General features: G+C 55.2%; 2 protein-coding genes across 2 annotated transcripts in view; one reads left to right on the top strand and one right to left on the bottom strand.

The window, feature by feature from the left end:
• The window catches only part of LOC123766688 (putative cyclin-dependent serine/threonine-protein kinase DDB_G0272797/DDB_G0274007), a 104,071-nt gene extending 85,731 nt beyond the window's left edge, over positions 1-18,340 (bottom strand). Inside the window, exon 1 of the mRNA XM_069308095.1 lies at positions 18,056-18,340. Coding sequence (XP_069164196.1) covers positions 18,056-18,132 — 77 coding nt within the window. The 5' untranslated portion in view covers positions 18,133-18,340. The remainder of the gene's footprint in view (positions 1-18,055) is intronic.
• Positions 18,341-18,645: 305 nt separating this feature from the next.
• LOC138354328 (mucin-2-like) overlaps positions 18,646-23,892 on the top strand; it is a 66,591-nt gene continuing 61,344 nt past the window's right edge. The window contains exon 1 of the mRNA XM_069308478.1: positions 18,646-23,892. This exon is cut by the window's right edge and continues 417 nt beyond it. Coding sequence (XP_069164579.1) covers positions 18,646-23,892 — 5,247 coding nt within the window.

Below are 23,892 nucleotides of genomic sequence, written 5' to 3'. Positions count from 1 at the left end.
CGTTGGTCTCTTTTAAAGCGTTCTGCTTTGTGTCTGGAGACTTTCTCATGAGTAGGCTGGCCGTTTTTCTGGTTTTATAGTAAATCGTCCGTTGTATCCTCTGATTTTTGTCTGTAGGGATAACGTTTCTATTAACAATATCTTTCAGGACCCTTTCCTCCGTTTTATGAGCTGTGGAAAAGAAGTTCCTGTAAAATAGTCTAATAGGGGGTATAGGTGTTGTGTTAGTTGTCTCTTCAGAGGTTGCATGGCGTTTCACTTTCCTTCTTATGATGTCTTCGACGAAACCATTGGAGAAGCCGTTGTTGACTAGGACCTGCCTTACCCTACAGAGTTCTTCGTCGACTTGCTTCCATTCTGAGCTGTGGCTGAGAGCACGGTCGACATATGCGTTAACAACACTCCTCTTGTACCTGTCTGGGCAGTCGCTGTTGGCATTTAGGCACATTCCTATGTTCGTTTCCTTAGTGTAGACTGCAGTGTGGAAACCTCCGCTCTTTTCCATGACTGTTACATCTAGAAAGGGCAGCTTCCCATCCTTTTCCATCTCGTAAGTGAAACGCAGCACGGAACTCTGCTCAAACGCCTCCTTCAGCTCCTGCAGATGTCTGACATCAGGTACCTGTGTAAAAATGTCAACATACCTGCAGTATATGGCCGGTTTCAAGTTCATGTCGACTAAGACTTTTTGCTCGATGGTAAAAAGCAACCTATAACTTGAGCTTGTAAAAGTATCTTGACCACCTTCAGTGATTAAGTGTTTAATATCACATTAGTTTCTATAGAAGCTGTTTTACCCTGTCAAAGTACGAGACACACAGATGTGTGTGTATATTATATATATATATATATATATATATATATATATATATATATATATATATTATATAATTATAAATATATATATGTGGATATGTGTAGGTATGTGTGTAATGTGTGTATTTGTATACAGGGTACGTGGAAGCAGGTCAGAATTGCATTTCACCTTTGTTAACGCACATTAATGACTCCATGTAAAAAGACACCTCGAACACAGTTTCTGTAGGACAGACGTAAATCTGTGTATATATGTTTGTTAGCTTAGCATTTTAAAAACACTACAATCACCTTCTGTGGTTGATTGTTCAGTCAATCCCTGAACTATATGTTTAACACATCTCTCACACTCTCCATGGAGGAAAAAAAAATGTGAAAATGCTTGTTAGCATTGTAAATGTGTTGCCACGTCTGTTGAAGGAAATATATAAAAACTTAATGGTGCCCTGTATCACTTAATGGTGGGCCTGCACAACTGTGAATGCTGGGCCTGCACCACTGTTAATGCTGGGCCTGCACCACTGTGAATGGTGGGCCTGCACCACTGTTAATGGTGGGCCTGCACAACTGTTAATGGTGGGCCTGCACCACTGTGAATGGTGGGCCTGCACCACTGTTAATGGTGGGCCTGCACCACTGTTAATGGTGGGCCTGCACCACTGTTAATGGTGGGCCTGCACCACTGTTAATGCTGGGCCTGCACCACTGTGAATGGTGGGCCTGCACCACTGTGAATGGTGGGCCTGCACCACTGTTAATGGTGGGCCTGCACCACTGTTAATGGTGGGCCTGCACCACTGTTAATGGTGGGCCTGCACCACTGTGAATGGTGGGCCTGCACCACTGTGAATGGTGGGCCTGCACCACTGTGAATGGTGGGCCTGCACCACTGTTAATGGTGGGCCTGCACCACTGTTAATGGTGGGCCTGCACCACTGTTAATGCTGGGCCTGCACCACTGTTAATGGTGGGCCTGCACCACTGTTAATGGTGGGCCTGCACCACTGTTAATGCTGGGCCTGCACCACTGTTAATGCTGGGCCTGCACCACTGTTAATGCTGGGCCTGCACCACTGTTAATGCTGGGCCTGCACCACTGTTAATGCTGGGCCTGCACCACTGTTAATGCTGGGCCTGCACCACTGTTAATGCTGGGCCTGCACCACTGTCAATGCTGGGCCTGCACCACTGTCAATGCTGGGCCTGCACCACTGTCAATGCTGGGCCTGCACCACTGTCAATGCTGGGCCTGCACCACTGTCAATGCTGGGCCTGCACCACTGTCAATGCTGGGCCTGCACCACTGTCAATGCTGGGCCTGCACCACTGTCAATGCTGGGCCTGCACCACTGTCAATGGTGGGCCTGCACCACTGTCAATGGTGGGCCTGCACCACTGTCAATGGTGGGCCTGCACCACTGTCAATGGTGGGCCTGCACCACTGTTAATGGTGGCCTGCACCACTGTTAATGGGGGCCTGCAGCACTGTTAATGGGGGCCTGCACCACTGTTAATGGTGGCCTGCACCACTGTTAATGGTGGCCTGCACCACTGTTAATGGGGGCCTGCAGCACTGTTAATGGGGGCCTGCACCACTGTTAATGGTGGCCCCCATCACTGTTAATGGTGGCCTGCACCACTGTTAATGGTGGCCCCCATCACTGTTAATGGTGGCCTGCACCACTGTTAATGGTGGCCCCCATCACTGATAATGGTGGCCTGCTGGCACCGGGCACATGACGTCCAAAATGACTTACTAGTATTAATACATTACTCACCAAACAAACACACATCCTAGAAGGAGCCAGTCTAAGTCCAATTAACACATACGGTACAAAGACACGCGAGCACCAGATAAAGAAGTACACCCAACAAAAACAACCTGTAACAAAGACACTTAGATCAAAGAACGACGGCCACAATGAAAATACCCCAGGCAACATGAACCAGAAACACACACACACATTTTATTTACATTATATAATATATATATATATATATATATATATATATATATATATATATATATATATATATATATATATATATATATATATATGAATGACAATGTCAGACCACGGAGGAAAATGAAACAGGAATTTCCTTAAGTACTTTCGTATATTAAATACATCTTCAGAAGGTAATATACCTTCTGAAGATGTATTTAATATACGAAAGTACTTAAGGAAATTCCTGTTTCATTTTCCTCCGTGGTCTGACATTGTCACATTCTTAATCACGTGTTTATTTTCGTGATATACACACACACACACATATATATATATATATATATATATATATATATATATATATATATATATATATATATATATATATATATATATATATATATATATAATGTCGTACCTAGTAGCCAGAACGAACTTCTCTGCCTACTATGCAAGGCCCGATTTGCCTAATAAGCCAAGTTTTCATGAATTAATTATTTTTCGACTATCTAACCTACCTAACCTAACCTAACTTTTTCGGCTACTTAACCTAACCTAACATATAAAGATAGGTTAGGTTAGGTAGGGTTGGTTAGGTTCGGTCATATATCTACGTTAATTTTAACTCCGATAAAAAAAATTGACCTCATACGTAATGAAATGGGTAGCTTTATCATTTCATAAGAAAAAAATTAGAGAAAATATGTTAATTCAGGAAAACTTGGCTTATTAGGCAAATCGGGCCTTGCATAGTAGGCAGAGAAGTTCGTTCTGGCTACTAGGTACGACATTATATATATATATATATATATATATATATATATATATATATATATATATATATATATATATATATATATATATATATATATGTGTGTGTGTGTGTGTATATCACGAAAATAAACACGTGATTAAGAATGTGACAATGTCAGACCACGGAGGAAAATGAAACAGGAATTTCCTTAAGTACTTTCGTATATTAAATACATCTTCAGAAGGTATATTACCTACTGAAGATGTATTTAATATACGAAAGTACTTAAGGAAATTCCTGTTTCATTTTCCTCCGTGGTCTGACATTGTCATTCATATATATATATATATATATATATATATATATATATATGCATGCATGCTGCCCAAACATGCAGGAAGAACACCCAAGATAAAACTTTCAACCGTTCTCACCAAAGCAGGTGACGTCAACGCTAGAAAGCTGAATACTCATTTCCTCGTGAGTTACGTATTTACCGTAAAAGGTTTAGAGAGAGAGAGAGAGAGAGAGAGAGAGAGAGAGAGAGAGAGAGAGAGAGAGAGAGAGAGAGAGAGAGAGAGAGAGAGAGAGAGAGAGAGAGAGAGAGAGAGAGAGGAGATATTCCTTTAGCTTATTAAAGAAACCAGTAAATATCGAAAAAGACTTATTCATTACTGAACCGAAAATAAGTTAAAAAAATAATTTCTGGGTCACGCCATAAAGCCAGAGTGGTGGAGTGAGGTAGCTGACCACTTGTTACAGTGGTGTTTGTGACAACCTAACCAACCTGCGCCTTAACTCAGTTACCAACATCAAATATATGATCAATACATTTTTATTATTACAAGAATGTTTTAAAATACATTTTAAAAATACGTTATAAAAAGTACACATTTTATAACGAGGGCAAGAGGCAGAACAGTGGCTGGTTCGTCAAGGTAACGAGGGCAAGGGGCAGAACAGTGGTTAATACGTCAAGGTAACGAGGGTAAGAGGCAGAACAGAGGCTGATACGTCATGGTAACGAGGGCAAGAGGCAGAACAGTGGCTGATACGTCAAGGTAACGAGGGCAAGAGGCAGGACAGTGGCTGATACGTCAAGGTAACGAGGGCAAGAGAACGGTGGTTGATACGTCAAGGTAACGAGGGCAAGAGGCAGAACAGTGACTGATACGTCAAGGTAACGAGAGCAAGAGGCAGGACAGTGACTGATACGTCAAGGTAACGAGGGCAAGAGGCAGAACAGTGGTTGATACGTCAAGGTAACGAGGGTAAGAGGCAGGACAGTGGTTGATACGTCAAGGCAAAGAGAGCAAGAGGCAGAACAGTGACTGATACGTCAAGGTAACGAGGGCAAGAGGCAGGGCAGTGGCTGATACATCAAGGTAACGAGGGCAAGAGGCAGGGCAGTGGCTGATACGTCAAGGTAACGAGGGCAAGAGGCAGGGCAGTGGCTGATACGTCAAGGTAACGAGGGCAAGAGGCAGAACAGTGGCTGATACGTCAAGGTAACGAGGGCAAGAGGCAGAACAGTGGCTGATACGTCAAGGTAACGAGGGCAAGAGGCAGGGCAGTGGCTGATACGTCAAGGTAACGAGGGCAAGAGGCAGGGCAGTGGCTGATACGTCAAGGTAACGAGGGCAAGAGGCAGGGCAGTGGCTGATACGTCAAGGTAACGAGGGCAAGAGGCAGGGCAGTGGCTGATACATCAAGGTAACGAGGGCAAGAGGCAGGGCAGTGGCTGATACATCAAGGTAACGAGGGCAAGAGGCAGGGCAGTGGCTGATACATCAAGGTAACGAGGGCAAGAGGCAGGGCAGTGGCTGATACGTCAAGGTAACGAGGGCAAGAGACAGAACAGTGGTTGATACGTCAAGGTAACAAGGGCAAGAGGCAGGGCAGTGTGGGGCAGTACGCGAGGCTGGCCACGGTGCCAACCACCACCTGGAGGAGAGCAAAACAACTCACTCATTAGGGCAAGTAACTGGCTCATAACCCTAAGTTGGCCTCTCATTATTACCCGTATCTCCCCCTCATTAACCTAAGCTATGTCCACATTCTGCCCCAGGTACACTGCCTCTACCCTCGTACCCTGTGGTACCCTGCCTCTACCCTCGTACCCTGTGGTACCCTGCCTCTACCCTCGTACCCTGCCTCTACCCTCGTACCCTGTGGTACCCTGCCTCTACCCTCGTACCCTGCCTCTACCCTCGTACCCTGCCTCTACCCTCGTACCCTGTGGTACACTGCCTCTACCCTCGTACCCTGTGGTACACTGCCTCTACCCTCGTACCCTGTGGTACACTGCCTCTACCCCTCACCCTCGTACCCTGTGGTACACTACCCTCGTAATCTTGGCAGTGTGTGACCATGGTAAATGTGTCACCACATGAACATAAGAATTAATGAAACTGCAGAAGACCTTTGACCCACACGAGGCAGCTGCTGTTTATATCCACCCAGTCTGATTCACACGTGTGTCTAACCTACGCATGAAACAATCCCACGCCTATAACAATCTTATGTTACCCGGTAACTGTTCCATAGATCTACACCCCATGACCGTGCCCATCTCCGTGCAAGTCAAGTAATGTCCCTGAAAATAAAATATGAAATTAAAAAAAATTCACCAACATTGCCAACTCTCCCGCTAAAACCCCCATAAGGCAGTACTTTCCACGCTAAACGGGAATAAGTATGGTAACGTTACATGTGAAAATAATATGACTTCACAATTTTGTCCCAATTTAAATAATATGCAAATACCAGGCGACACTTTAACGAAAGCCTATTGGGAGCTCCGACCTAAGTGCTCGTTTCCTGTAATTACGCCACACTCCACGTTACAGTGGGGGGGGCCCACTCCACGTTACAGTGGGGGGGGCCCACTCCACGTTACAGTGGGGGGGGCCCACTCCACGTTACAGTGGGGGGGGGGGCCCACTCCACGTTACAGTGGGGGGGGCCCACTCCACGTTACAGTGGGGGGGGGCCCACTCCACGTTACAGTGGGGGGGGGGCCCACTCCACGTTACAGTGGGGGGCCACTCCACGTTACAGTGGGGGGGGGCCACTCCACGTTACAGTGGGGGGGGGGGCCCACTCCACGTTACAGTGGGGGGGGCCACTCCACGTTACAGTGGGGGGGGCCACTCCACGTTACAGTGGGGGGGGCCCACTCCACGTTACAGTGGGGGGGCCCCACACTCCACGTTACAGTGGGGGGGCCCACTCCACGTTACAGTGGGGGGGGGGCCCACTCCACGTTACAGTGGGGGGGCCACTCCACGTTACAGTGGGGGGGGGCCACTCCACGTTACAGTGGGGGGGGGGCCACTCCACGTTACAGTGGGGGGGGCCCACTCCACGTTACAGTGGGGGGGGGCCACTCCACGTTACAGTGGGGGGGGCCACTCCACGTTACAGTGGGGGGGGGGCACTCCACGTTACAGTGGGGGGGGGGCACTCCACGTTACAGTTGGGGGGGCCACTCCACGTTACAGTGGGGGGGGCCACTCCACGTTACAGTGGGGGGAGCGCCCCCCACTCCACGTTACAGTGGGGGGGCGCCCCACACTCCCCGTTACAGTGGGGGGCGCCCCACACTCCACGTTACAGTGGGGGGGGGGGCGCCCCACACTCCACGTTACAGTGGGGGGGGGCGCCCCACACTCCACGTTACAGTGGGGGGGGGGCGCCCCACACTCCACGTTACAGTGGGGGGCGCCCCACACTCCACGTTACAGTGGGGGGGGGCGCCACACTCCACGTTACAGTGGGGGGGCCCCACACTCCACGTTACAGTGGGGGGGGCCCCACACTCCACGTTACAGTGGGGGGGGGCCCCACACTCCACGTTACAGTGGGGGGGGGCGCCACACTCCACGTTACAGTGGGGGGGGGCGCCCCACACTCCACGTTACAGTGGGGGGCGCCCCACACTCCACGTTACAGTGGGGGGGGGGCGCCACACTCCACGTTACAGTGGGGGGGGCCCCACACTCCACGTTACAGTGGGGGGGGCCCCACACTCCACGTTACAGTGGGGGGGGCCCCACACTCCACGTTACAGTGGGGGGGGGCGCCACACTCCACGTTACAGTGGGGGGGGGGCGCCACACTCCACGTTACAGTGGGCTACAGTCTCACTTTCCACGTAACTAGTTACAAAACTATCATATTGCCATATTTGCCACAATAAATTATAAACGATATAAAATCCATGCCTAAATTGTCCCCACACAGGAACTGGTCCGTGACAACGACACAGCAGCTGGTCCGTGACAACGACACAGCAGCTGGTCCGTGACAACGACACAGCAGCTGGTCCGTGACAACGACACAGCAGCTGGTCCGTGACAACGACACAGCAGCTGGTCCGTGACAACGACACAGCAGCTGGTCCGTGACAACAACGATGTATCAGCGAGCCAGTTACTGGTAAAAGCCGATAAGAGACCTGGTATTATGGCAGTAAAACTTGTTTCACCACGACACCAAGCAGCAGAGGGCTCTCTCCGTACTCCCTCTTATATAAGATGAACAAAAGCCAACCTGTGATCGGAAAATGACAGTATGTTTGGCAAGTATTATTCGAACGAGGCAAAACAGATTGTTACAGCCGCTGGAGACCACATTAAGGAGCGGACCACCACGTAGTGTTCGTGTTATAGACGGCACCAGAACATTTGAATAAAGAAATATGCAGAAGGACTACTGGTTCATGTACCCACATCTATTTATATCTACTAAAACTCATTTATGTGTTTGACCTACGCTTGAAACAATCAAGTGATTGTGATGTTGCCAGTATTTTTTTTTCCTCCATATATCAACCACCCTGCTCCCAAACCAGTATTTACCCAGTCTTTTGTATATATAAACTTATATCCAATTTATATCCATTGTTTAGTGATCTATTTTGTGTTGATATATTTGATATATTTAATACCTTATCAATATGCCCATTCTTAATCCTTCATCCACTTGTACACTTCACGAACATCACCCCTAACTCTTCGCCTTTCTTGCCAATGTCTCACCGTTTGGAGATTTATAATTCCTGGTAACATACTGCGTGTGTAAAGGAAGAAATGTGCATGTTTATCATTAACAATGTTGGGTAATATCTTTATTCTTTGTGATGTGTGTATATTATTTATATTATATATATATATATATATATATATATATATATATATATATATATATTATATATATATTAGTATATTTTGGTAGCAGTCTTTCCTGTAGACATATATTATTAAATATGACCGAAAAAGTAAGATTAATAATTCTAACACGAATTTTCTCAATCTTTCGTACATTACGCTTCACTGTTGGAGGTAAATCAAAAATCACTTCTCCAAAATTCATTTTTATTTCTAGTCTGACGCGACACGGGCGCGTTTCGTAAAACTTATTACATTTTCAAAGACTTCACAAATACACAACTGATTAGAACGTATCTCTGATTTTATATCTACATTTGAGTGAGGTGGTAAGGGTGATGTGGCATTAACACAAGACAGAACAGGAGGGGATATTAATAGGGTATTAAAAGTATCAACACAAGACAGAACAGAAACAATGGGTATTGAATAGAAGTGTTTGTAGAAAGCCTATTGGTCCATATTTCTTGATGCTTCTATATTGGAGCGGAGTCTTGAGGTGGGTAGAATATAGTTGTGCAATAATTGGCTGTTGATTGCTGGTGTTGACTTCTTGATGTGCAGTGCCTCGCAAACGTCAAGCCGTCTGCTATCGCTGTATCTATCGATGATTTCTGTGTTGTTTACTAGGATTTCTCTGGCGATGGTTTGGTTGTGGGAAGAGATTATATGTTCCTTAATGGAGCCCTGTTGCTTATGCATCGTTAAACGCCTAGAAAGAGATGTTGTTGTCTTGCCTATATACTGGGTTTTTTGGAGCTTACAGTCCCCAAGTGGGCATTTGAAGGCATAGACGACATTAGTCTCTTTTAAAGCGTTCTGTTTTGTGTCTGGAGAGTTTCTCATGAGTAGGCTGGCCGTTTTTCTGGTTTTATAGTAAATCGTCAGTTGTATCCTCTGATTTTTGTCTGTAGGGATAACGTTTCTATTAACAATATCTTTCAGGACCTGAAATATCTTTCAGGTCCTGAAAGATATTGTTAATAGAAACGTTATCCCTACAGACAAAAATCAGAGGATACAACTGACGATTTACTATAAAACCAGAAAAACGGCCAGCCTACTCATGAGAAACTCTCCAGACACAAAACAGAACGCTTTAAAAGAGACTAATGTCGTCTATGCCTTCAAATGCCCACTTGGGGACTGTAAGCTCCAAAAAACCCAGTATATAGGCAAGACAACAACATCTCTTTCTAGGCGTTTAACGATGCATAAGCAACAGGGCTCCATTAAGGAACATATAATCTCTTCCCACAACCAAACCATCGCCAGAGAAATCCTAGTAAACAACACAGAAATCATCGATAGATACAGCGATAGCAGACGGCTTGACGTTTGCGAGGCACTGCACATCAAGAAGTCAACACCAGCAATCAACAGCCAATTATTGCACAACTATATTCTACCCACCTCAAGACTTCGCTCCAATATAGAAGCATCAAGAAATATGGACCAATAGGCTTTCTACAAACACTTCTATTCAATACCCATTGTTTCTGTTCTGTCTTGTGTTGATACTTTTAATACCCTATTAATATCCCCTCCTGTTCTGTCTTGTGTTAATGCCACATCACCCTTACCACCTCACTCAAATGTAGATATAAAATCAGAGATACGTTCTAATCAGTTGTGTATTTGTGAAGTCTTTGAAAATGTAATAAGTTTTACGAAACGCGCCCGTGTCGCGTCAGACTAGAAATAAAAATGAATTTTGGAGAAGTGATTTTTGATTTACCTCCAACAGTGAAGCGTAATGTACGAAAGATTGAGAAAATTCGTGTTAGAATTATTAATCTTACTTTTTCGGTCATATTTAATAATATATATATATATATATATATATATATATATATATATATATATATATATATATATAGACACGTACTGAACGGGGAGAGAATAACTTGAGCTATCTCATCGTTTTATGTGTATTTATACCTCAATAAACTTATTTCAATTTCAATTTAAATTCCTGGGATTAATTGTTATCCTATTTGGATTATTTATGCATTGTTTGGTTTAAATTCCAACTTATCATGACTCGCAGATCTTTATGAATTCAAACTTGGCAACTTTTACACTACCCAACTAACATCCGCTAACCAGGACCATTACCCAGCCTCAGAACCCGACATTTATCAGCATTAAAAACCATCTGCCACTTTAATGCTCATCTAGGTAGTCTCGAGGTGATACCGCGTCTTCTCTATATATTTCCCGCTTAATTTTCGTATCGTCAGTAGAAGTAGTAGTAGGCATCTATCAGTCTCAGGAGACTATGGAGTTGTGCTCAGGTTGTGGGTCTGGAGTGGCCTCTCCAGGGCGCAAAGTCAGGGTAGGGTGACACGGGGGAGAAGCTGTCACCCATGCAGCAGGTCCCCCGCCCCTCTCCACGGCGCCGAAACTCAAAGGAAAAACAAACGCCAATACGACAGGTTCCAGCGTCTTTGCAGGAACTGTCAAACGAGGTTGAAGGTCACAACGACCTGCCCCAGGGGGCTCCAGCTCCGGAGTTGACCTCGAAGTTGGTAAAAGAAGGCATAGGGACCCGGAGAGCGCCGTGACTTAACTCCATTTACACCGGCTCTGTTCCCTTTGGTATAAGCATGCCCTAATCCAACTTAAGATAGCATCCCAATACCCAAGACTGATTAGAACCTTTCTAATCAGTCTTTTTTTCTTAGGCACAGTATAAAAGGCTTTGCTGAAGTACATAACTTATCAGTCCTTTCCACTATCACAATCCCTTCCACTATCTTCACAATCTATCACTGCCTTCACAGCATCTTCCACAATTAGCTTTACGTTACCGTAAATCAAGCATTCTTAATCTTTCTGTATTTGGGAGGTTTCTAATTCCAGGATTAACGTAGTCAACAGTCTCTGAATGTCCATTCTATAGAATGACAACCAAACTTTAATTGCATAATCTAAATGGGGCCTACAGGAGTAAGGTATATCTAAAGAATAACAATGATTCATTGCTAACCCTTCTGGAAATAAATCCCAGATCCTATTTACGTTATTCCGAGCATTTGTTCAGTGACCTTTGGTGGTTTTAAAACCCCATTAATCAGGACCATCACATCTTTTTCGCATTCAGACTTCAGAACTGGACGCCGTCCATACACAATATTACCATGTACTCCGAACACCACCAAAGGTATTAACAACACATTAGTGTTTGAACATCAACCAAACACTTCTCTAATACCTAATACAATACACCAGTGCTATACCTGTAACCCCAATACTCAAGACAACCATCTCCATCACACCACCACCACCACCACGCCCGCCCCCATGCCACCACCACCACCACGCCCGCCCCCACGCCACCACCACCACCACGCCCGCCCGCCCCCACACCACCACGCCCGCCCCCACACCACCACCACGCCCGTCACCACACCACCACCACCACCACGCCCGCCCCCACACCACCACGCCCGCCCCCACACCACCACCACCACCACGCCCGTCACCACACCACCACCACCACCACGCCCGCCACCACGCCCGCCCCCACACCACCACCACCACCACGCCCGTCACCACACCACCACCACGCCCGCCCACACACACACCACCACCACGCCCGCCCCCACACCACCACCACCACGCCCGCCCCCACACCACCACCACCACGCCCGCCCCCACACCACCACCACCACGCCCGCCCCCACACCACCACCACCACGCCCGCCCCCACACCACCACCACCACGCCCGCCCCCACACCACCACCACCACGCCCGCCCCCACACCACCACCACCACCACCACGCCCGCCCCCACACACACCACCTTCACCACCACGCCCGCCCCCACACACACCACCACCACCACCACGCCCGCCCCCACACACACCACCACCACCACCACGCCCGCCCCCACACACACCACCACCACCACCACGCCCGCCCCCACACACACCACCACCACCACCACGCCCGCCCCCACACCACCACCACCACGCCCGCCCTCACACCACCACCACCACCACAAAGCCCGCCCCCACACCACCACCACCACCACCACGCCCGCCCCCACACCACCACCACCACCACGCCCGCCCCCACACCACCACCACGCCCGCCCCCCCACACCATCACCACCACCACGCCCGCCCCCACACACCATCACCACCACTACGCCCGCCCCCACACACCCCACCACCACGCCCGCCCCCACACACCCCACCACCACGCCCGCCACCACACACACCACCACCACCACGCCCGCCACCACACACACCACCACCACGCCCCCCCCACACACACCACCACACCACCACCACGCCCGCCCCCACCAAACACCACCACCACGCCCGCCACCACCACCACGCCCGCCATCACACCACCACCACGCCCGCCCCCACACACCACCACCACGCCCGCCCCCACACACCACCACGCCCGCCACCACACCACCACCACGCCCGCCACCACACCACCACCACGCCCGCCACCACACCACCACCACGCCCGCCACCACACACCACCACCACGCCCGCCATCACACACCACCACCACGCCCGCCATCACACACCACCACCACGCCCGCCATCACACACCACCACCACGCCCGCCATCACACACCACCACCACGCCCGCCATCACACACCACCACCACGCCCGCCATCACACACCACCACCACGCCCGCCATCACACACCACCACCACGCCCGCCATCACACACCACCACCACGCCCGCCATCACACACCACCACCACGCCCGCCATCACACACCACCACCACGCCCGCCATCACACACCACCACCACGCCCGCCCCCACACCACCACCACCACGCCCGCCCCCACACCACCACCACCACGCCCGCCCTCACACCACCACCACCACCACAAAGCCCGCCCCCACACCACCACCACCACCACCACGCCCGCCCCCACACCACCACCACCACCACCACGCCCGCCCGCACACCACCACCACGCCCGCCCCCCCACACCATCACAACCACCACGCCCGCCCCCACACACCATCACCACCACCACGCCCGCCCCCACACACCATCACCACCACCACGCCCGCCCCCACACACCATCACCACCACCACGCCCGCCCCCACACACCATCACCACCACCACGCCCGCCCCCACACACCCCACCACCACGCCCGCCACCACCACCACGCCCGCCATCACACCACCACCACGCCCGCCCCCACACACCACCACCACGCCCGCCACCACACCACCACCACGCCCGCCACCACACCACCACCACGCCCGCCACCACACCACCACCACGCCCGCCATCATACACCACCACCACGCCATCACACACCACCACCACGCCCGCCATCACACACCACCACCACGCCCGCCATCACACACCACCACCACGCCCGCCACCACACACCACCACCACGCCCGCCATCACACACCACCACCACGCCCGCCATCACACACCACCACCACGCCCGCCATCACACACCACCACCACGCCCGCCATCACACACCACCACCACGCCCGCCATCACACACCACCACCACGCCCTCCCCCACACACCAGCACCACGCCCTCCTCCACACACCAGCACCACGCCCTCCCCCACACACCAGCATCACGCCCGCCACCACACACCAGCACCACGCCCGCCCCCACACACCAGCACCACGCCCGCCCCCACACACCAGCACCACGCCCGCCACCACGCCACCACCACGCCCGCCACCACACCACCACCACGCCCGCCATCACACACCACCACCACGCCCGCCATCACACACCACCACCACGCCCGCCATCACACACCACCACCACGCACGCCACCACCACGCACGCCACCACACCACCACCACGCACGCCACCACACCACCACCACGCACGCCACCACACCACCACCACGCCCGCCACCACACCACCACCACCACACCACCACGCACGCCACCACACCACCACCACCACACCACCACCACCACACCACCACCACGCACGCCACCACACCACCACCACGCACGCCACCACACCACCACCACGCAAGCCACCACACCACCACCACGCAAGCCACCATACCACCACCACGCACGCCACCACACCACCACCACGCCCGCCACCACACCACCACCACCACACCACCACCACCACACCACCACCACGCACGCCACCACCACACCACCACCACGCACGCCACCACACCACCACACCACCACCACGCCCGCCACCACACCACCACCCTCGAGATACCGTCAGTAGACAAGGGCAGCATCTTTCAATTGAGAAGACTAGAAGACACAGACGGAAGTCAAGGAATGTAAGGAAGTTCTGATACTGTGAACAGGCGGTCAACACGCGGAGTGTACTGAGGGAAGAAGTTCTGGAAGCCACCTCCATCCACAACTTTATGGCCACATTCGACAAAGATTTCGAACGCCAGAATAGTTCATTTATAACGCAGCGAGTACAACGTTGGCGAGGCATAGAGCTAGACCTCTACCCCCTCCATACCCACCCACCCACACATCACACCATCACCATACCCATTCAACCTTCTGTGGTTGAGTGTTCAACAAACCCCTGAACTATATGTTTAACACTTCTCTAACCCTGTCCATGGAGGACAGAAGAAAATGTATATATGCTGATTAGCATTGTAAATGTGTGGCCACGTCTGTGGTAGAAAAAAAAAAAAACATACCCACCCACACACCACACCACCACCATACCCACCCACACACCACTAACACACCTACCCACACACCACTATCACACCTACCCACACACCACTATCACACCTACCCATACACCACTATCACACCTACCCATACACCACTATCACACCTACCCATACACCACTATCACACCTACCCATACACCACTATCACACCTACCCATACACCACTATCACACCTACCCATACACCACTATCACACCTACCCATACACCACTATCACACCTACCCATACACCTACCCACACACCACTATCACACCTACCCATACACCTACCCATACACCTACCCACACACCACTATCACACCTACCCACACACCACTAACACACCTACCCGCACATCATTCACATACCTACCCACACACCACTAACACACCTACCCACACACCACTAACACACCTACCCACACACCACTAACACACCTACCCACACATCATTCACATACCTACCCACACACCACTAACACACCTACCCACACACCACTAACACACCTACCCACACACCACTAACACACCAACCCACACACCACTAACACACCTACCCGCACATCATTCACATACCTACCCACACACCACTAACACACCTACCCACACACCACTAACACACCTACCCACACACCACTAACACACCTACCCACACACCACTAACACACCTACCCACACACCACTAACACACCTACCCACACCACTATCAAACACCAGCACACATACTACCACCACAATCACCATCACACAGACCACCACCACAATCACCAGCACACAAACCAAAACCACAATCACCAGCACACAAACCACCACCACAATCACCAGCACACAGACCACCACCACAATCACCAGCACACAAACCACCACCACAATCACCAGCACACAAACCACCACCACGATCACCAGCACACAAATCACCACAATCACCAGCACACAGACCACCACCACAATCACCAGCACACAGACCACCACCACAATCACCAGCACACAGACCACCACCACAATCACCAGCACACAGACCACCACCACAATCACCAGCACACAGACCACCACCACAATCACCAGCACACAGACCACCACCACAATCACCAGCACACAGACCACCACCACAATCACCAGCACACAGACCACCACCACAATCACCAGCACACAGACCACAACCACAATCACCAGCACACAGACCACCACCACAATCACCAGCACACAGACCACCACCACAATCACCAGCACACAGACCACCACCACAATCACCAGCACACAGACCACCACCACAATCACCAGCACACAGACCACCACCACAATCACCAGCACACAGACCACCACCACAATCACCAGCACACAAACCACCACCACAATCACCAGCACACAAACCACCACCACAAAAATCACCACAATCACCAGCACACAAACCACCACCACAATCACCAGCACACAAATCACCACAATCACCAGCACACAAACCACCACCACAATCACCAGCACACAAACCACCACCACGATCACCAGCACACAAATCACCACAATCACCAGCACACAGACCACCACCACAATCACCAGCACACAAATCACCAGCACACAGACCACCACCACAATCACCAGCATACAACAAAGCTAACTCTCACAGACTAGTGACTACAATCGCGAGGACAAACCACCACCATATCCGCCCACATTTATACCACATCAGGTTGTACACACCAGAACCACCTCGACATAACCATACCAACTCCGACCCCACACCACCACACCCGCCACTACAACACCACAACCATCACCCACATAACAAATCCACCTCCCCACCCCCACACTACAATAATTATAGACGAGGAACAACACATTTTGTCAATGTAATCACAAGCCCCTCCCTCCCCCCCCCCCCTCGCCACACCTCATCTTGACAGTCTTGCGTCACAACCATCATCCTCTCCCCCCCCCCCCTGCTGGCCCAGACACACCTCGCCTAGTATACCTTTCTCAAGACTAATTCCGGCCCCACAGAGTTACAGGGCCTGGCTCCCTCGCTCTCAACACTGAAGGGATGTGGGGAGGCGGTGGTCACGTGTGTCAACCACTTTCTTTCCTCCTACCAGAAATCAGTAATTTCCAGGAAGTTAAGGTTATATTGAGGAAGTCAACAATGGTTGGTAAGCATCAGACTCCAGGATCTGCGGAGCGGGAAGGCAACTCTGGCTAAAGTAAGCGTCAAGAAAACTAGGTGCAGCATCAATGTCTCACCAGTCACATTGAAGGTGGGTGGGCGTGTGCAGGTGGGTGGGTGGTCAAGTACATGCTGGCATGAGCTAAGTGTTGGTCACTACCCCCATATACACACACATACACACGCACAAAACCTACCTTGCTTCCAGTGAGCGGTGTGCTCTCTCACATCTCGCAAGGCTCGCAAATTTCACCGTATTTAATCATTCACGTCACTGGCACCATGGGTGCATCACCACCTCCGCCCCCCCACCCCCCGCTCCAACACCCATCTAACCCTCACTACTTTCTATCCATCATCACTGATTGCACAGTTCTAACGTCTCCACAATACTAACATCTTCCTGGCTTGTGATCACAGTATCCCACGGGCCTCAAGCGGCCGTAGACCAGCAGCCACAGCCTAGCGGATCAGCGTGCCTCTCAGCTCGACAAAGCACGTCTCCCAGCGCCACAAAGCACCTACCTCTGCGTGCGGTCGGCAACGTCCAACAAATAGGACATGAACTCCCCGTCGTTACCGAATCCGATCCGTCGCTTCATATCGGGAGTAAGTCCAGTGTGGCGGGTGTGGCGTTATAGTGAGGCTGGAGTGTGGTGGTGTGGGTCTCCTGCCGGCGGGTCTCGGCGGCCCTGCTGGGCATCACACTGGCACCATCGTCACTGGCCAGGCCCCCGCCTGCTCCGCCTGCTCCTTCGTCGTGTCGGCGCACCCGGGGCCGCCAGCTGCCTGGCTATTGATCACCTGACCGTCCCGACGCGCGCACCCGCCGCCGCTCCTCCTGGCCCTCCAAGCCGCTACCCCAGCCACGCCGCCTCCACTACTCCAGCCACGCCGCCTCCACTACTCCTGCCGCTACTCCAGCCACGCCGCCTCCACTACTCCAGCCACGCCGCCTCCACTACCCCTGCCGCTACTCCAGCCACGCCGCCTCCACTACCCCTGCCGCTACTCCAGCCACGCCGCCTCCACTACCCCTGCCGCTACTCCAGCCACGCCGCCTCCACTACCCCTGCCGCTACTCCAGCCACGCCGCCTCCACTACCCGTGCCGCTATGCCGCTACTCCAGCCACGCCGCCTCCACTACCCCTGCCGCTACTCCTGCCACGCCGCCTCCACTACCCCTGCCGCTACTCCAGCCACGCCGCCTCCACTACCCCTGCCGCTACTCCAGCCACGCCGCCTCCACTACCCCTGCCGCTACTCCAGCCACGCCGCCTCCACTACCCCTGCCGCTACGCCAGCCACGCCGCCTCCACTACCCCTGCCGCTACTCCAGCCACGCCGCCTCCACTACCCCTGCCGCTACTCCAGCCACGCCGCCTCCACTACCCCTGCCGCTACTCCAGCCACGCCGCCTCCACTACCCCTGCCGCTACTCCAGCCACGCCGCCTCCACTACCCCTGCCGCTACTCCAGCCACGCCGCCTCCACTACCCCTGCCGCTACTCCTGCCACTCCGCCGCCACTACACCTGCCGCTTCTCCTGCCACGCCGCTTCCACTACTCCTGCCACTACTCCAGCCACGCAGCCTCCACTACCCCTGCCGCTACTCCATCCACGCTACATCCACTACCCCTGCCGCTACCCCCGCCACGCCGCTTCCACTACCCTTGCCGCTACTCCAGCAACGCCGCCTCCACTACCCCTGCCGCTACTCCAGCCACGCCGCCTCCACTACCCCTGCCGCTACTCGAGCTACGCCGCCTCCACTACCCCTGCCGCTACTCCTGCCACGCCGCCTCCACTACCCCTGCTGCTACTCCAGCCACGCCGCCTCCACTACCCCTGCCGCTACTCCAGCCACGCCGCCTCCACTACCCCTGCCGCTACTCCAGCCACGCCGACGCCACTACTCCTGCCGCTACTCCAGCCACGCCGCCTCCACTACTCCTGCCGCTACTCCAGCCACGCCGCCTCCACTACCCCTGCCACGCCGCCTCCACTACCCCTGCCGCTTCTCCAGACACGCCGCCTCCACTACCCCTGCCGCTACTCCTGCCACGCCGCCTCCACTACTCCTGCCGCCTCCACTACCCCTGCCGCTACTCCATCCACATCGCCGCCACTACTCCTGCCGCTACTCCAGCCACGCCGCCTCCACTACCCCTGCCGCTACTCCAGCCACGCCACCTCCACTACCCCTGCCGCTACTCCTGCCACGCCGCCTCCACTACCCCTGCCGCTACTCCAGCCACGCCGCCTCCACTACCCCTGCCGCTACTCCTGCCACGCCGCCTCCACACACCCCTGCCGCTACTCCTGCCACGCCGCCTCCACTACCCCTGCCGCTACTCCAGCCACGCCGCCTCCACTACCCCTGCCGCTACTCCAGCCACATCGCCGCCACTACTTCTGCCGCTACTCCAGCCACGCCACCTCCACTACCCCAGCCGCTACTCCAGCCACGCCACCTCCACTACCCCTGCCGCTACTCCAGCCACATCGCCGCCACTACTTCTGCCGCTACCCCAGCCACGCCGCCTCCACTACCCCTGCCGCTACTCCTGCCACGCCGCCTCCACTACTCCTGCCGCCTCCACTACCCCTGCCGCTACTCCATCCACATCGCCGCCACTACTCCTGCCGCTACTCCAGCCACGCCGCCTCCACTACCCCTGCCGCTACTCCAGCCACGCCACCTCCACTACCCCTGCCGCTACTCCTGCCACGCCGCCTCCACTACCCCTGCCGCTACTCCAGCCACGCCGCCTCCACTACCCCTGCCGCTACTCCTGCCACGCCGCCTCCACACACCCCTGCCGCTACTCCTGCCACGCCGCCTCCACTACCCCTGCCGCTACTCCAGCCACGCCGCCTCCACTACCCCTGCCGCTACTCCAGCCACATCGCCGCCACTACTTCTGCCGCTACTCCAGCCACGCCACCTCCACTACCCCAGCCGCTACTCCAGCCACGCCACCTCCACTACCCCTGCCGCTACTCCAGCCACGCCGCCTCCACTACTCCTGCCGCTACCCCAGCCACGCCGCCTCCACTACCCCTGCCGCTACTCCAGCCACGCCACCTCCACTACCCCTGCCGCTACTCCTGCCACGCCGCCTCCATTACCCCTGCCGCTACTGCAGCCACGCCGCCGCCACTACTGCCGCTACTCCAGCCACGCCGTCTCCACTACTCCAGCCACGCCGCCTCCACTACCCCTGCCGCTACTCCAGCCACGCCGCCTCCACTACCCCTGCCGCTACTCCAGCCACGCCGCCTCCACTACCCCTGCCGCTACTCCAGCCACGCCGCCTCCACTACCCCTGCCGCTACTCCAGCCACGCCGCCTCCACTACCCCTGCCGCTACTCCAGCCACGCCGCCTCCACTACCCCTGCCGCTACTCCAGCCACGCCGCCTCCACTACCCCTGCCGCTACTCCTGCCACTCCGCCGCCACTACACCTGCCGCTTCTCCTGCCACGCCGCTTCCACTACTCCTGCCGCTACTCCAGCCACGCAGCCTCCACTACCCCTGCCGCTACTCCATCCACGCTACATCCACTACCCCTGCCGCTACCCCCGCCACGCCGCTTCCACTACCCTTGCCGCTACTCCAGCAACGCCGCCTCCACTACCCCTGCCGCTACTCCTGCCACGCCGCCTCCACTACCCCTGCCGCTACTCCAGCCACGCCACCTCCACCACCCCTGCCGCTACTCCAGCCACGCCGCCTCCACTACCCCTGCCGCTACCCCAGCCACGCCGCCTCCACTACTCCTGCCGCTACCCCAGCCACGCCACCTCCACTACTCCTGCCGCTACTCCAGCCACGCCACCTCCACTACTCCTGCCGCTACTGCAGCCACGCCGCCTCCACTACTCTTGCCGCTACTCCAGCCACGCCGCCTCCATTACCCCTGCCGCTACTGCAGCCACGCCGCCGCCACTACTGCCGCTACTCCAGCCACGCCGTCTCCACTACTCCAGCCACGCCGCCTCCACTACCCCTGCCGCTACTCCAGCCACGCCGCCGCCACTACTCCAGCCGCTACTCCATCCACGCCGCCTCCACTACTCCTGCCGCAAGTCCAGCCACGCCGACGCCACTACTCCTGCCGCTACTCCAGCCACGCCGCCTCCACTACTCCTGCCGCTACTCCAGCCACGCCGCCTCCACTACCCCTGCTGCTACTCCAGCCACGCCGCCTCCACTACCCCTGCCGCTACTCCATCCACGCCGCCTCCACTACTCCTGCCGCAAGTCCAGCCACGCCGACGCCACTACTCCTGCCGCTACTCCAGCCACGCCGCCTCCACTACCCCTGCCGCTACTCCTGCCACGCCGCCTCCACTACCCCTGCCGCTTCTCCAGACACGCCGCCTCCACTACCCCTGCCACTACTCCTGCCACGCCGCCTCCACTACTCCTGCCGCCTCCACTACCCCTGCCGCTACTCCAGCCACATCGCCGCCACTACTCCTGCCGCTACTCCAGCCACGCCGCCTCCACTACCCCTGCCGCTACTCCAGCCACGCCGCCTCCACTACCCCTGCCGCTACTCCTGCCACGCCGCCTCCACTACCCCTGCCGCTACTCCAGCCACGCCGCCTCCACTACCCCTGCCGCTACTCCTGCCACGCCGCCTCCACACACCCCTGCCGCTACTCCAGCCACGCCGCCTCCACTACCCCTGCCGCTACTCCAGCCACATCGCCGCCACTACTTCTGCCGCTACTCCAGCCACGCCACCTCCACTACCCCAGCCGCTACTCCAGCCACGCCACCTCCACTACCCCTGCCGCTACTCCAGCCACGCCGCCTCCACTACTCCTGCCGCTACCCCAGCCACGCCGCCTCCACTACCCCTGCCGCTACTCCAGCCACGCCACCTCCACTACCCCTGCCGCTACTCCTGCCACGCCGCCTCCACTACCCCTGCCGCTACTCCTGCCACGCCGCCTCCACTACTCCTGCCGCTACTCCAGCCACGCCGCCTCCACTACCCCTGCCGCTACTCCAGCCACATCGCCGCCACTACTCCTGCCGCTACTCCAGCCACGCCACCTCCACTACCCCTGCCGCTACTCCAGCCACGCCACCTCCACTACCCCTGCCGCTACCCCAGCCACGCCGCCTCCACTACTCCTGCCGCTACCCCAGCCACGCCACCTCCACTACTCCTGCCGCTACTCCAGCCACGCCACCTCCACTACTCCTGCCGCTACTCCAGCCACGCCGCCTCCACTACCCCTGCCGCTACTGCAGCCACGCCGCCTCCACTACTCTTGCCGCTACTTCAGCCACGCCGCCTCCATTACCCCTGCCGCTACTGCAGCCACGCCGCCGCCACTACTCCTGCCGCTACTCCAGCCACGCCGTCTCCACTACTCCAGCCACGCCGCCTCCACTACCCCTGCCGCTACTCCAGCCACGCCGCCGCCACTACTCCAGCCGCTACTCCATCCACGCCGCCTCCACTACTCCTGCCGCAAGTCCAGCCACGCCGACGCCACTACTGCCGCTACTCCTGCCACGCCGCCTCCACTACTCCTGCCGCTACTCCAGCCACGCCGCCTCCACTACCCCTGCCGCTACTCCAGCCACGCCGCCTCCACTACTGCCGCTACTCCTGCCACGCCGCCTCCACTACCCCTGCCGCTTCTCCAGACACTACCCCTGCCGCTACTCCTGCCACGCCGCCTCCACTACTCCTGCCGCCTCCACTACCCCTGCCGCTACTCCAGCCACATCGCCGCCACTACTCCTGCCGCTACTCCAGCCACGCCACCTCCACTACCCCTGCCGCTACTCCAGCCACGCCACCTCCACTACCCCAGCCGCTACTCCAGCCACGCCGCCTCCACTACTCCTGCCGCTACCCCAGCCATGCCGCCTCCACTACCCCTGCCGCTACTCCAGCCACGCCGCCACCACTACCCCTGCCGCTACTCCTGCCACGCCGCCTCCACTACCCCTGCCGCTACTCCTGCCACGCCGCCTCCACTACTCCTGCCGCTACTCCAGCCACGCCGCCTCCACTACTCCTGCCGCCTCCACTACCCCTGCCGCTACTCCAGCCACATCGCCGCCACTACTCCTGCCGCTACTCCAGCCACGCCACCTCCACTACCCCTGCCGCTACTCCAGCCACGCCACCTCCACTACCCCTGCCGCTACTCCAGCCACGCCGCCTCCACTACTCCTGCCGCTACCCCAGCCACGCCGCCTCCACTACCCCTGCCGCTACTCCAGCCACGCCACCTATACTACCCCTGCCGCTACTCCTGCCACGCCGCCTCCACTACCCCTGCCGCTACTCCTGCCACGCCGCCTCCACTACTCCTGCCGCTAC

This window comes from Procambarus clarkii, chromosome 62, assembly GCF_040958095.1.
Source record: "Procambarus clarkii isolate CNS0578487 chromosome 62, FALCON_Pclarkii_2.0, whole genome shotgun sequence".
NCBI classification, from domain to species: Eukaryota; Metazoa; Arthropoda; class Malacostraca; order Decapoda; family Cambaridae; genus Procambarus; species Procambarus clarkii.
Note: the sequence above shows the minus strand (reverse complement) of the source record. Positions and strands in the feature narration are given on the sequence as shown.